This window comes from Equus caballus, chromosome 2, assembly GCF_041296265.1.
Source record: "Equus caballus isolate H_3958 breed thoroughbred chromosome 2, TB-T2T, whole genome shotgun sequence".
Taxonomy (NCBI): Eukaryota; Metazoa; Chordata; class Mammalia; order Perissodactyla; family Equidae; genus Equus; species Equus caballus.
Genome location: NC_091685.1, coordinates 40,844,997 through 40,861,076, shown reverse-complemented (window position 1 = coordinate 40,861,076; position 16,080 = coordinate 40,844,997). Strand labels below are relative to the sequence as shown.

Below are 16,080 nucleotides of genomic sequence, written 5' to 3'. Positions count from 1 at the left end.
TTCTTCTTTTCCCCTCCCCTAACCTTTTCTGAGAGAGTTGATTTTTCTTTTAATTTGGGGAGTATTTTTAGCCAGCTGTCTTCTCTGCCTCATCTCCTCCCGGAGTGTACATGGGTAGATAACTAGTTGTGTTCTGAGAGAGGTGACCCCCGCTCAGTCTCTGTGAGTCCCAGATGAATCACTCGAGTCCTGTGAATAGAGGGACTGTGATGGGGGAGGAAGATGGCCCCAGTGGCCAGCGCATAACTGCCGCCCTCTGCCACTCGCCCTCTGGCCCTGTTCCCTAATCCCAGTCGGACTCAACACTCAACGTTTTTATTATAAAACTCCAGCCACACTGGAAGGTGTTCTTGGGCGTTCATTACATCTCTAAACCATTCCTAACCTTGCTGTCCTGGTGGTGGTTTGACCTGAAAGATGCAGAGAACACTGCTGTCTGCTGTCATCTGTCTTTCTGCTTCACCTGCGTAGGGCCAGGCCCCATAGCAGTGCCCAGTGGTCACTGGGGACAGCATTGAGGTTACTTATTCTGAGAAGCCCTTGCACAGCCAGTCCCACAGAAAAAAGTCAGCCCTTGCCTGTGCCGGTTCTGTCTGAGTCATGGGAAAGGACCCTGCAGCATCCTGCTCACAGCCAGCGCTGCAGCTCACACCAAGTCAACCGGTCTGATTTTGTTTGCATTTTAACAGAAACCTTTAGAAAAAGAAAACAAATTTGTTTATCTTCTAAGGGATAAAAATAAGCAGGTTTGGCAGCCCCGAGGCCATTCACCGCAGTTGCTGCCGGAGGAACACGGGGCTTTATTAATCAATAGAATGTAGCTCACTTGTTCTGTTCTTTTGCAAGAATCCCACCCTGGAGAAAGTGTTGGAAGAGAAGTCTTTGGCCTGGCTTCTACACAGAGGCAGCAGATGTCTCTTTGTAGAGGGAGCTTGTTTTGGAAGTTGATTCCAGAAAACTGAGAGAACAAGAAGTCAGCCCTGCTTCAGGGCACTCAGTTCTTTTGCACAGTTCCGTTTGAAGTGAAAGCTCAATTTAGGAGGTCAGGCAACTGTGGTCTTAAGGGTGCAGTGACACTCTGCCTCTCAGAACAGGCATCCTTGTCCCTCCTGCTTGCCTTGAAGAAGTCCTCTCGTCCATTTCTCCTCCTCTTGGAAAAGCTAGTGAGTGGATGGGATAACTGAGCAAGACTTTGTTAGTTTTGCTCTCTATCAATAATATTTTGATTGTCAGTGTCACACACTTGGCAAGGGGCTGGTAGACCTTGGAATTCGGCAAGTGGCAGAGGTGAAGTTACTGAAAGAGCATCTTTCAGAAAGGCAAAGGGCTAGTGATATCAGATTGTGCAAATTGATACCCCAACTAAAAGAAAATTTTAGGCTTTATTAGAGTTGGCTAATTCTTCCAAAGGCAGCAGCTAAAGGAAGACTTGAGGCAGACAGAGGAGGGGAGGCTGTTTACCTGCCACAGGACGGGGACACCCTTCGCTCCCGTCTCTGCTCTGCTCAGCTCTTGCTCAGTCCCTCTGCGGTTAGATTATTCCTTGCAGATAGCAATCAACTGGAAGGAAGTGTGTGTGTCTAATTTGCATGAGATTATTTAAAACAAAAAAAAAGGTCTGCATTAGTCAGGGTGATGGTAAACAACGCAAAGAGATGCCTTTTATAATATAGCCTGTGCCTCAGCTTTCAGAGCCAAATATAATTCACTTACAATTGGCAGTTTCCTTTATTATTTCTTTTAACCTCTTGGATTCTGCAAGGTCTCAGTATCAGCTCTCCACTGTTTATCTCCGTGCGGGTGAGTGGGAATCTGGATGTCTTCTGTGTGGGTCCTGTGACAGTACCTCGTTCCTAAAGGCATTGTTATTCTGCACCGGGAGCTGATGACTGGGCAGATAACCACTGTGTTCTGAGAGGGGGACACCCCTTGCCCCCAGTCTCCTCAAGTCCCAGATGAGTCACCTGAGTCCGGTAGAGTCCTGAACCTAGTTGGTCTTCCCGAAGCTGGGGACACTCTGGAGGAAGAGGACTTTAAGTGAAGCATAAACACCAGTCTATGAGAGGCCTTTGGATTTATTTGGGTTAGAATATTAGAGCGAGATGAGATCACTCCACCCTTGTCACTCTGGTGTTGTTTAAAAGTTGTCCAGTTTTCAGATAGGATCCACGGGTTCACTTCCTGTGTTGTTTTGGTATTAGCCCCCAAACAACATTCATTGGCTCTTACCTATGGATGGGGTGCCAGGGTGTGGATGGGGAAAGACAATTTAGCCCTTATCTAAACCTCTTTAACAAGATTGAAGACTTCAGACAATTTCGGAATCTGCCATTTGATATTTTGTAACTCTTTGCTTTAGTGGGAAGTCACCAGGCTGGAGATGGAGAGCCTTGGTTGTCATCCGGTGGTACTGTGCCCTAACTAGTAAGATCTGAGGCATATTTTTCACCTCCCTGGGCCTCAGTCTTTTTACTGTTAAATGAAGCCAATGGCTAGGATAATAGTCCAGCTCTGAAGTTATGTTATTCAGTGAGATCATTAAAAATGCATATTTTTTTAAAAGGAGAAAAATGATTCATTTTATGTAACTAAATCAAAATCTTGACTCTCCAGAGAACTAGGGATATCAGAATTCCAGCCAATGTAAATTTAGAGCATCGGATGATAAGGTCTCTCAAAAACAAGAGCTTGGAAGGAAGTGGTGATGCCCTTTAAACCACGGCCTCACTAGTGGGCTCGGCTGCAATAATACAATGAACATGTTTTATTAGGAAAAGGGGCTTTGTAAAAGCTCAGGGCCAGAGGGCAGAACAATGGGCAGGGAGTCCTGTCCCTTTAACCAGCTCCAGCTCTCAAGGCCGCAGCACAGCCTGTAACTTACTGTATATTTCCCCAGCGTTAAACATTATCGTACTTGTTTATATTTGAAAGAGCCAAAAGGGAAAATGAGAATGCAACTGAATGCTCCTTTTGGGAAAATTATCCTCATTTGCAGCCAGTGGCTGACAAGGCACACGAACCACCAGGTTTATAAAATTCCATAGTGTACCAGTGACCATCAGCCTGTGCTGACGTCGCATGTGCCGCTTTCTTCTCTAATGGCTGCTTATAAACTGGTTAAAACAGTGTCTTTCCTACTAGAACTCTGAAAGGGGTTCCCCTTGCCTATTTAGAAGGAGACTGGCAGTCACTAACAGGCTGGAGCCGGAGAGGGGGAAACGTGTTCTCCGTTTTTGCCTGGCTTGTCTGTCTGTCCTGCTCCTCTTCTTGGGAGGCCAAATGATGGGTAAAGCAATCCCTTTGCAGCAAGCTGGGGAATTTGGAAGGAAGAATGTCCCCATAGAGCTTCATATACTCAGATTTAACTTTTGTATTTTAAGGTGCTCGGCGTCTGTAAATGATCTTTGCACCCTGGCAGCCTGTTCATCTGCCCTGTCAGTCTATTGAGAGCATGGTGCACTCTGGGCCAACCCTGCAGCACCCAGACTTCACAGAGGTGTCACCTTGCCTCCCAGTGGCTAGCTCCACTGGATGCAGAGTGGAAAGAGAGGAAGAGCTGCAGTTTTAAATGGGGACAGACTTCAACTGCTCAGCGCAGAGGGGAGAGAAAGGGTTCAGGGCTGTTTGGAATAATTCAGGCACTCTCCATTGACTGCTTGCGGTAGGGCATGAAAAGTTTGAGGGATGGCTGCAGCCAACTCACACACCAATATGGTGCAAGGCAGTGCTGTGCTTTAGAGCATTAATGTGCTCCATCTATTAGCCCCTTGGCGCAGAGCGTGAGGCACCATGCTTTGGAAGATGCTGATCCTCAGAACCTCCTTGTACTTCATCTACCCCCAGGGGCAAATATACCATGCTGTGGGCCTCTAATGGAGAGCTGCTGACCAGATGTGGAAAAGCTCTCGGCTCTAGTTTAAAAGCTCTGTGCTGCGGCCGGACTGGATATTGGGATTCCCGGAACAGCAAGGGCTGGCCGAAGTGGTCTTTTGCAGACTGGCAGTGACCTCCCACCTGTTTTTCCCACTCTCAGCAGCTAGAGCACTTCTGTACACAGAGTTGCTTCCTGAGCTGGCTCTGTGGGAAGTTTTTCTCACACCTTGTGCCACACTTCTTCCCTATTCTTTGGGTTGGTTGATGCCCTTGTCCTCTCCCCGCAGAACCAATGTCCCTAATCTGCCTCAGAACCGGTGAAAATATTCTAGCTGTGTGCCTGCCAGAAATGTGATCTTCATGGGTTTTTCACTTGCCTTTTATTCCTCCATGGGCAAATCCTCTCCACATGTTAAAGCCACTGCAGATGGCGCCTTGCTATTTTCTGATGTCCCGAGTGTAGTGTGGTTTAGAGTGTTGGGAGGATTAAAAAAAAGGGAAAAAGAAAAACTAGCCAAAGGCGATATAGGCAGCCTATGATAGAGTCGAGTAATAATCATCTGAAAGTTTAGGCCTGGCCTTGTTTTGATCTGTTTTCTTGTTTTATTTTCTTCTTTACATTCTGTATCCCATTCATACTAATCACAGTCAGTCCTGATTTTTCTTTTTATTTCTGCATTTGTCATAAAATAAAGCAAATTATTCCCGTCTTAGGAAACGATCTAGACTAATTAGTCGTCTCACCCAATAATTAGTTTTTTGTTTCCCTGTCTGTTTTCATGCATTATTGTTAGTTTTTTCCCCTCTTTTTTTAACACCATTACAGATTAAAATGAGCCACATTTGCAGTTGATGGTATCTGTTTTCGGGGGAAGAATGGAGAATTGCAGTACGGAGCGACTTCAAAAGCAGCAATAAACTCAAGGATAAATTAAGGAAATTGAATGAGCCACATTTGGAAGCAGTGTTGAGGCTAATATTCTGTCGCTTAAGGTTAAATTGCAACTGAGAGAGGTTCCGGAGAATCCGAAATCGGGGAGGCAACTTACCAGGATGCTAGGCATTCTGTGGCTCTCAGGGTCTCTTCTCAATGAAGATTTTGTTGCAGCCATGGACAGTGGCAAAGGCACTCACCTGCAATGATGTCCTCTTCTCCCCTAGGGCTGACGGATGAAGAGATTGATTTGGCTTTCCAGCAGTCGGGCACGGCTGCCGATGAGCCTTCGTCCTTGGGCCCAGCCACACAGGTGGTTCCTGTCCAGCCCCCTCACCTCATTTCTCAGCCGTACAGTAAGTCACCCACTCAAACTCCTGCTTTAACCTTGATTGGGGTTCAGGACTCTGGCCAAAGAGCCGCGCTTCCCGTGTGTCTCCTAGACTCAGCAGGCCGGGGAAACTGGGAGTAGTGGACAGCTCTTAGGTTTTTCCAAAAGAATGTGACACACCCAAATCCTCTCTAGACAAACTTTTAGGAATGTGACAAAGCTTTAGGAAGAGACAAGAAACCAGAATAAGTGAGTTTATTGTGCTGTTTCAGGTATTTTGGTTACAAGCAAGAGTCTGTGAAAGTATTTATTGGTTCTATTTCCATTTTCTTTTATCAGTTTTGCATGTTGCTGTTTCACTGATAAGAACATGAAGATCTGATTCATGAGTGCATTCTCGTTTGCTCACTGGAATAACTTGTCTCCTAATTTTATTTTTAAAGTTAATATTAGTAGATTTAGGCTGGCCCCTCCCCATTTTCGTCCTTCCTTCCTTCCTTCCTTGTCCTGGCTGTACCATGTATATTTATGTAGTGGCAATCTGTTAGAGAATTTCAGATTAAATGTAAAGGTCGTTTTTGGATGTAGCTTTTAATTATTGCATAAGAATGTGACCCACGAGAGGTTTTTGTTGTTTTTAATGAAAGCTGTTTTAGGAATAAAGGTTCTTCAGTCTACTAATAAATGTACACCTCCAAAATACAGCCAGAACGCCTTCTTTAAGTCACTTATAAAAAGTCTGAAAAGGTTAAAATTGACTCCACAGCAATGGAAAAATAGCTCAGTTTTGTGTCTTCAATGTAACTCAGCCTTGGATCTACCGTATTTCAAAATGTCTTTTGTGTAAATTGCCTACATTTTAATTGTCTATCTCAGAAGTTTTATTTTTTCAAAGCATGATTTAAAACAGTGTTAGATATCCGATTTTAAAAGGTGTGATTTAAAATGCCAGACTTGTTCTAGCCTCTCCCACGTGGTCTGGAGCTGCCTCTTGGCCCTGGCCTCACCGTCCTCCTCACTGGCTCCGCTGCAGCTAGGGAAGTGTCATCATCGTATAGACAGCACAGGGGCCAGGCAGTGGGTTAGCATCTGCTTTGTGTGTCACAGGTCTCATTTAGATGTCTCCTTTCTTTTGCTTTCTGGATAAGGCTGAATGGATGAGGCCAAGTAGCACACACTCAAGTTGATCTCATCCGTGGTCCCCTTGTCTAACAAACCACTGGCATTGTGTGACCTCTGAGACGAGAGGAACAGTGCTCAGTGGTGAGCCTTCTGTCAGGGCTACTGAGTCAGTCGCAGCTACTTGTCAGCCTGGGACTCCTTTCTGCTTCCTGGCCAGCATCCTTTCTGATCCAGTGTGTTAGCTTTGGGTCGCTAAACATACTCTCCATGTTTCTTTTTAACCAATGGCTAAGTCTCCACACTTTTTCTTTAGTTGTGTCCCTGGGCCTAGCCGTTTAATGGGATTTGTTGAGGACGGGCAGTGGCAGCTGGGGTGCAGAATTTTCTAAGATGCACATCTGTTCTATTCCAGCTGTTTTCTCCATGGCTTAATACGGAACAGGTCTCTTGGCTACTTGGAAACTTCTTGCTCAGAACAAAGAATTGTTCTGGTTGGTCACAGAATTGGCCTAAAACATTATGTGTTTGCCTACTTTCACTATGCACAAAGGGTTAAACTGTTAGTCTTTCTGAAAGAGACAAAAGAATGGGATGGGGAAGAGCGGTTCAGTCATTTAAATCATTCTGCTGTCCAGATCTTGCAGAGAAAAAGCATTACACGGTTAGGTATTTAGGTAGGAATATTTTTAAGAGTCTCTCGTCCCTAAAAATAAAATACATCTTCTTAGAGACAGAATCCTTCCTGCTGTGATGCTAGTATAAAAACAGTGGTAATGGTAATGTTAAATACCTGAAATTTTAGTTGTCACCGTGGAGCTTCCTTCTTCTCGTGCCGTTACACGGCTCCTTTCAGCTCCGGGGTCGACTCTTCCTCTTCACTTCTGTACTTTTGCCAAGAGGTGTCAAAACTGCTCCAAAAAAAAAAAAAAAAAACTTGATTTTGATTAATATAGAGAAACAAGACTTTGCCTGACTGATAATAAAACTGATAAATGACATTTGAATTACTTGTAGCGGTAATTTATTACATAAAATATCTTTTATTTGACATGCGATTAGTTGCTGGAAGCATCACTCAATCTGACTAGTTTAAACATGCTCTAAAATGAACCCCAGTAAAAACCAGGGCTGTCTGCTGCTGGCGTTAGGAAATATACTAATCCTGGAGTGAGGAAAAAATCTGACTTTAAATATTTAAATGATTAATTGGGTTTATATATTTTTTTTTACCTTTCTAACCCCCTTAATTACAAGCAAACTCAGGGGAGTTTCTGAACTAGGTGTGCAATCTGCATGCTTATCACTGAGGCATTGTCTGCGTCCTGGGAGGGATTTATGGCCTCCATTCATGTGTGTTCCTGCCGATTTTACATCTGGAGCTCCGGCAGCCCTTCCCTTCCATTTCTTGGCTTTTTAAGGACATTCCATCTCTGAGCCCAGGCCTAGAAAATGGGATTCTTTAGGCTCAGCCCCAAATGCTCATGTCTTGGAGAAGGATAGATTTTCCGAGACGACCCCAGGGAGCCCAGTGTTCCTGGATTGTCACCTCTGGATCTGCCAGCCCTCCTGCTTGGTGGCAGATGTCCTGCTCATTGCCTCTTTTAATGCCTCTGCTCTTGGGTGAATGTGGTTGACCTTGAGCTATTAGTAAATGTGAGTATCACCAAAGAGTACATGGAGACCTGCCAGAATAGTACCAGTTCAGTTCATCAGTATTTATTAAGCACCTACTGTATGCTCAGTACAGTATCGTGAGGGATTCAAAACATAATCTGTAAGAACCTTACATTCTCTGGGAGAGAGAAGATAAACTCTTAAGAAAAGAATAATAATATAAGACATTGTGATTTAATGCCAAAATTAATTACACAGACAAGAAATTCCACAAGAATACAGAAAAGAGAAAAAATTAATGTGGGCTAGAGAAGTGAGGAAGGCTTTGTGAAAGTGGTAGGAGGTTGACATGAGGGGAAACTTGGCGTCACCTGATGTGGGAATAAACCAGTGTTGTCAGAGCTTAAAAGAAAATCGGGTAGAACTCAGAAAAGTCAGGCTGGGATTCGAGAGGAAATTTGACAGTCTCTGTTTCTAGTTTTGGCTTCTCTTTGTTCGACTTTGAAGCAGGAATCAGTATGTGCGTATGTGTGCAGTGCCTAGCACAGTCCTGAACATAGTGCCTGCTTGATTGATTTGTTCCAAGCTGATTTTTCTTCTCTCCTCCCAGAAGGACAAGAAGCAAGGTAGTTTTGAGACATAGGCAGGGCCAGTGTGAATTTTGTAGGATAATTTTTTCTTAGGCTTAAATAGTTTCCCTTCACTGTTTTTGATGAACAATTTAGGCCTTTCAAAGACTGACCTGTAGCTTTAGTTGCCTCTTCTTAGAATAGGATGCAAACATCTGAGGTTGGTGGAAGGTTTTGATATTTGATTAGAAATCCTGAGAGAGTGTTCTTTCTCAGTTTGTTCCTTTTATAGCCCTGTTTAGTAACATAGACTTACCCTTGATTGTCTTCATTCGCTAATTAAGCAAGCCCTTATTATTGAGTACCTGCTATATGCCAGGCACTGTGCTGGACCCCTGGGATGAAAAGATTCATAAGACCTCGTCACTCTTCCCCAGTTTTTCCTGTCTAGTAGGAAAGGCAGTTACACAAACACAGCAGTGCCTATCAGGTGAGCCCAGGTGGAGACAGTGGCACTGACAGGGCGAAGGGAGATGTTTAACTGGATCTGGAGCATGATTGGTTCAGTGGCCAGACAGGTGGACAAGAGCATCCAGGCTAAGACAAAGGCACATGGATGTGAAACCATGTGATGTTCAGAGCGGCTGGAGCTTAGGATAGGGGTGTCAGAAGAGATGACCCAAGAGGGAAGCGGCAGTCAGGTCATCACCATGGTGGAGGACAGTCAAAAAGCGCATTGCTTTGTTTTGTTTTTTCTAAGATTAACACCTGAGCTAACATCTCTTGCCAGTCTTTTTTCTTTTTTTCTTTTCTTCTTCTCTCCAAAGCCTCCCAGTACATAGTTGTATATTCTAGTTGCAGGTCCTTGTAGTTGTGCTGTGTGGGACTCTGCCTCAGCATGGCTTGATGAGCAGTGCATGTCCACACCCAGGATCCAAACCAGTGAAACCCTCGGCCACTGAAGCAGAGCGCACAAACTTAACCACTTTGCCACGGGGCCGGCCCCATAAAGCACATTGGTTTTTTTTTACTTTGAATTGCATCATCTAATTATTTTGGGGACTGTATTGCCTATCTGACCATATTATTGTTAGACTAATATTAAAATTATTCATATCATCTGAGCAGGTGCTGCGTGGGGAATTAAGGAAGACGGCCTAGGAGGGTGTGGATGAGGCAGTGGTCCAGATGCTCTGCCTGTAATGCCATTTCACTCGTCTCTGCCTGGCCAGCTCATTGCTGTTCTTCAAGGTCGGGGGCAGCTGTTGGCTCTTCCAGGGACTCTTTCCAGTGCCTGTATTCTGACTAGGATGGAGGTTCCCTGTGGCTTTCTCAGTCCCCTGCTCCCCCCTACAGTACCCTTAAATGTTTATTTGTGTCTTCTCTGTTAGACTGGGAGTTTCTTGAGCTAAAGGCTTTTTTTTTTTTTTTTAATCTATGACCCAAGGCTCTCACTTAGCTGCTGTTCTAGAAACGCTTGTTGAATGAATAAATGGTGGTGGAAATGTGCTTGAGAATTGAAAGGGTGGTGTGTGATACCATCAATGTAGGGGAGCTGTCTAGGGAGCCAATCAGTGAGGGCTTCCATGTGCTCAGCTGTGCAGGCTGCAGAAGTAGAGGACAGGCCTGCCTTCAGGAGGCTACCCTTTAATGTAGTGGGACGTCCAGCACTTGGGGAAGTACAGCCAAGACTAACCATGCCACCTTGTATGTTGAGAATGGTGAGAGCTATCAGAATTTGTGATAAAGGAAACTCCCAGGGCACTAGTCTTAGGTGAGGCTGGATGGAGGAGGCAGGACTTGAACTGAGCTTTGAGAGCCAGGACGCTGTGGCCGCCCAGAGGCGGAAAGGAGAGCATCACTGCAGAGAGGGTACAGCAAGGACCTGGGGCTAGGGACAATGGGAGTGCTTGTAGAAGGGGCTGGGAGTCACAGGTGCCTGTGGACTGCCTCTGCCTTCCTACCAGGAAATGAAAAGTCACGGCTTTCTCCTATTTCTCTCGCTTCCGTTTCTCTCTGCCAATTTAGCACACAAATTTCACGTTTTGCTTCATAAAAGTTACCGGTTTGTATATGCAGAAAGCGTTTCTGTGATTTGAGGAAATTGTATTTTTTCTTCTTTTGTCCATGTGACTGGTTTAGCATGGCAGCTTTTCAAGGGCCAGCACCCTGTCTGTTTTGTGTTACACCTTGTGTCGTGTCACGTGAGTGTGAATAAACACTATCCGTGAATATTGAAGAGAGCATGTGTTACAGGAAAGAACTGAGTAAAGAAATCCTTTCCTTAGGTTTCTTAGGCCATTGAAAGAGTCTTTGGTGTTGGTGGTGGCTTGAATTATGGCTGGGCTGACAATGCAGCCTGTGTTTTATAAGATTCTGCAACAAATAACAGAAAACTCAAAATAAGAGTAGCTTAAACAAAATAGAAGAATATCTCTCTGTTATGTAAATGTAGGCAGTTCAGGCTGCTGTGGTGGCTCTGTGGTCTTCAGGGACCAGCTCCTCTCATTGCTCTGCATCCCTGACACCTGGATGGCATCCATCTTGTGCTTCAGTTTGACTGCTCTAGCTCTCACTGTCCCATCTGCGGTCCAACAGCAAGAATGGGGAGAAGAAAGGAAAAGGACAAGCCATCTTCCAAGGTACACCCCGTGGAAACTGCCCACATCACTTCCACTTTCTCCCCGTTGGCTGGAACTCAACCATATGACCATACCTCTTTGCAGGAGCCAGTGAGAAATGCAGTTCTTGTTCTGGTGGGGCATGTTCCTAGCTTTTCATATCCCATAGAAAGTTTGCGTTAGAACAGAAAATTCAGGATAATGGTTTCCTCTGGGTGGAGAGAAACAAGTGGCTAGCTTCAGAGGTGTTTGGAAAGTTTTAGCTGGTAAGGTAGGTGGGTTTAGGATTGCTAATTTTATTGTCATGCTTCATAACTTATATAAATGTTATATTCTTTTGTATGTATCAAATATTACAGGGTACATTTTAAAAAGTTGAATTAGGATTCTCAGGTTGCGCTTCTTCCCTTTGTCTTAGCTGCTAACTGAGCAGAGGAAGAACTTAGAGCCCACCATCCTGGATATTTTTCTCAATCACTGCTGACTTCCTTTAGCTCTTTTTTTTTTTTTTAACTCTGAACAGACGTTAAAAAAGCTTCATTGAAGTATAATTTACATAAAACAAAATGCACCCATTTTAGTTGTACAATTTGAGTTTTGAGAAGTGTACACACCCCCATGTAGCCATCACCACACTGTAGAACATTTCCAATACCCCAAAAGGTTCCCTGTGCCTGGTTCCCAGCCAATCCCACCCCACCTTGTCTCTGGGGCAACCACTGGTCTGCTTTCTGTTGCTTCCAACTAGACTTCTTTTTCCCGGCATTTTATAAAAATGGAATCAAACAGTGTGTGTACCCTCTCCTATCTGGTATCTTTTGCTCAGCATAGTGTTTTTGAGATTCATCCAAGCTGTGCGCACAGAAGTTCCTTCTTTTTTGTGACTGACTGGTATTCCGTGGCACAGACGCACAGTTTGTCCTTTCACCAGTTGAGGGGCTTTGGGTTGTTTCCAGTTCGGAGCCATTACAGAAAAGCTCTTTGAACATTCATGTATAAGTCTTTGTTTTATTTCTCTTATCTTTATTTTCTTAAATGCCTCGGAGTAGAGTTACTGGTTATATGTTAAGTATATGTTTAACTTGATAAGAAACTGCCAAACTGTTTTCCAAAGTGGTTGTGCTGTTTTGCATTCCCGTCAGGAAGGTATATGAGAGCGCCATGCTCTCACTAACAGTTAGTATCCTCAGTCTTTGTAATTTTAGCTATTTTAATGTGTGTGTAGTGGTATCTCATAGTGGTTTGGGTTTACATTTCTGTGATGACTAATAATGTTGAGCATCTTTTTACATGCTTATTGTCCATTTGCATGTCTTCTCTTTTGAAGTGTCTGTTCTAGTCTTTTGCCCATTTTTAATTGTCATTGTCTTGTTGAGTTGAAAGAGCTCTTTACATATTCTGGATTCAAGTTCTTTGTCAGATATATTTATTGTTAGTATTTCCTCCCAGTCTGGGGCTAGCTTTTTCTTTCTCTTTACATTGCCTTTTGAAAAGTGAAAGATTTTAAATTTGATGACATCCATTTATCTTTTTTTTGTTTTACAGTTCTTGGTATTTGTGTCCTGTCATGTGAAGCCTTTGCTTACCCCAAAGTTAGAAAGATTTTCTCCTATGTTTTCTTCTACAAGTTTTATAGTGTTAGCTTTTATGTTGAGATCTGTGATTTATTCTCAGCTAACTTTTGCGTATGGTACAATGTGAAGGTCAAGGTTCGTTTGTCCCTATATGGGAAAATATATGCATCGGTCTCTTTCTAGACTCTTCTTTATAAAAAGTTATTTTTTAAACAAAGCTATTGAAGTGTATTTTGCATATTATAAAACTCACCCATTTCAATCATACAATTCAGTGATTTTTTTAGTAACTTTACCAAGTGATGCACTCAAAAATCAGTTTAGAGCACTGCCAACCAACAGTCTGCTCTCTGTTTGCTCTGAAGTCCTGCCTTTTAGAAAATTTCATGTAAATGGAATCATACAGCATATAGTCTTTTGTGTCTGGTTTCTTTGCCGTAACATAATGCTTTTGAGATTGATCCATATTGAGATAAATATATATTTTATGTATATTATATGTGTGTGTGTGTATATTTATATGTAAATAAAACCAGGTAGTAAATATTTTAGACTTTGAGAGCTACATGTTTCTGTCACATATTCCCCCTAACCCTCCACCCCTCTTCTCCTCACAATCCTTTAAAAATATAGAAACTGTTCTGAGCTCACAGCTGAATAAAGCAGCCTGAGGTGGGACTTGGCCCACTGGGCAGCTTGCTAACTCCTGTTATTCCATTGTATGGATGTACTGCAATTTGTTTATCTTTTGACCATTGATAGTTGTTTAGCTTGTTTCCAGTTTGGGGCTATGGTGAATAATGCTGCCAAGAACATTTGTGTATAAGGCTTTGTGTGCACATATGCTTTCCTTTCTCTTAGGTAAATACCTAGGAGTGGAAGGCCTTAGCCACATGTTATGTGTATGTTTAACTTTATAAGAAATTGTAAAACTATTTTCCAGTATGGTTGCACATTTTACATTCTCATCAGCAGTGTCTGAGAATTTGTTACTCCACATCCTTGTCAACACTTGGTATTCTCGGTTTTTAAGTTTAGCCATTATAATGTACACGTAATAGAATCTCATTGTACTTTTAATTTGTAGTTCTCTAATGACTAATGATGTCAAGCATATTTTCACGTGCTTGTTGGCCATTCATATATCTTTTGTGAAGTATCTCTTCCAATCTTTCCTCAAAATCACCTTGTTTGTCTTTTAATTATTGAGTTGTAAAAGCTCTTTATGTACCTGGTTACAAGTCTTTTATCAGGTATATGTTTTGCAGCCATTTTCTCCCTGCCTCTGACTTGCCTTTTCGTTTTCTTGACAGTGCCTATTGAAAAGTAAAAGTTTAAAATTTTGATGATGTCCATTTTATCACTTTTGTTTTCCTTTTATAGTTTATGCTTTTTGAATCTTAAGATATCTTTGCCTAACCCAAGGTTGCAAAGATTTTCTTCCGTGTTTTCTATTTTCTTACAGAAGCTTTATAGTTTTTACTTTTTTGTTTAGGTGTATGATCCATTTGGGGTTACTTTTTGGGTATGGTGTAAGGTGAGGGTTGAAGTTTATTTTTTCTCTCTACCGCTATCCCATTGTCCCAGCACAATTGTTGCAAATAGTATCCTTTCCCCATAGAATTACCTTGGCCTCTTTGTCAAAAATCAGTTGACCGTATAAGCATGGGTCTGTACCTGGACTCTTCTGAATTCTTAGAGTTTAATTAGAGCTCATATTTTTTAATCTGTGAGTGAGAATATAGATATGCCACTCAGTGTCCTTCCTGCCTAACGATGACACTGCTGATAGCATCGCAGCTCATGAGACGTGGAAAAGATCGTCTTTCACAGGATGTTCACAGGAAGACAGGCCCTGGATTTTCAGATGTGGCTGCTGCTGGGCTGCTGTGGGGCCTTTGCCTTATATGCTGTGCAGGCACTTCTGTTCAGAGCAGAGCTGTTCTTTTTCTAGCTGCTGCGCTCCGGGTCGGTTTGTCTCTCTGACCACTGCCAGCCATCCACAGCCCTGTGCTTCAGCGTGCCCCCTGCGCTGTGGCCAGCCCTCCACATCTCAACCTGTAGTACCGTTCGCTGGTCACCAGTCTCTCCGTGCACTTAGCCTAGCAACTCGGTGCTGTACCAAGCACTGATCTGGCGGGTTGGCTTGATTCCAGGACCTCACTGTGGATGAACCTGTCTTATCATTTAATTTTCAGGGTCGCTTCCAAACAAAGCTAATGGGATGATTTGAGAAGCTAGATACACCACAGTGTGAACTCACGGCTCCAGCCTTGATGAGTGTGGAGGGGACCACAGGTAGGGTTGCCTGGTTTCTGCCACTGCCTGGCCCTGTGCTCGGGCTGCCAGCCTTTCAAGGACATGATAGTTTTTCCCTGTTGTCAGCTAGCACTCACTGGGTGCGGATTGTCCCAGCAGAATGATTTCGTTACAGCTTCAGCTCTTTGTTATTGATGAATCTTTACTGGATTGTGAGATTTCTGTGATGTCACTGAGTCTCTGACTTGGTGGTTTCAAGCTCGACATTGCTGTATTGTATGCACGATTCCCAGTGCCTCGCATATGTTCCTACTTGTTGATGCTTGTTCTCGCCTGCTAGGTGAGAAGTTCTTGGTTAACGGAGATATAACTAAAGGAACTGAGTAATGTTGGTTTCGTTGGTGTTCAGGGAATGGTTAAGGAACCATGGAGGTGCAGCTCTCCTGCCTCTGACATGGTCTCCTTTACAGTGGACTCAACTGAAACCTGAGCCTTTGGGCAGGCAGACCTCCATGGAGACTGTCAGAGCTCAGGCTAGTTGATGGAGTCCTTGGAAGGGTAAGAAAGGTGTTGAGTTTCAAAGAGCTCTACACTCTTCTCCCTACAACAATTTGTCTTCTGACCCCATTGCAGCCTAAGGCATAGGGCGGTCTCAGAAATGCTCAGGTGTGCAGGATGAGAATTATTGCCACAGTCGACTGTCTGTTTATCCTTCATGAGACACCAGAGATGTGGTATGTTGGTAAAGTACTGTGCCATTCAGCCAGTTAGCTGACCGAGCCTATTGGGAAAGTGCTGTGGATAATTTGAATCTGAATGACAGTAAAAGTATCATCGTGCCTGGGTTCTTTCAATCTAGCAAAGCTCTGCCACCTTCAGTCAAGTGGTTTGTGCCTAATAACAAGAGAAGAATGGGGGTTGGCCCAGTGGCTCAGCGGTTAAGTGCACACGTTCCGCTTTGGCAGCCCGGAGTTATCTGGTTCGGATCCCGGGTGCAGACATGGCACTGGTTGACAAGCCCTACTGTGGTAGGTGTCCCACGTATAAAGTAGAGGAAGATGACACGGATGTTAGCTCAGGGCCAGCCTTCCTCAGCAAAAAGAGGAGGATTGGCAGCAGATGTTAGCTCAGGGCTAATCTTCCTCAAAAAAAAAAAGCAGAGAAGATTGTTTTTGGGAACCAT

General features: G+C 43.6%; 1 protein-coding gene across 2 annotated transcripts in view; it reads left to right on the top strand.

The window, feature by feature from the left end:
- The window catches only part of PEX14 (peroxisomal biogenesis factor 14), a 130,308-nt gene that overhangs the window by 98,442 nt on the left and 15,786 nt on the right, over positions 1-16,080 (top strand). The window contains exon 4 of one of the 2 annotated variants that reach the window (XM_005607620.4): positions 5,035-5,163. The exons of the other annotated variant lie outside the window; for it this stretch is intronic. Coding sequence (XP_005607677.1) covers positions 5,035-5,163 — 129 coding nt within the window. The remainder of the gene's footprint in view (positions 1-5,034; positions 5,164-16,080) is intronic. 2 annotated transcript variants of the gene reach the window in all.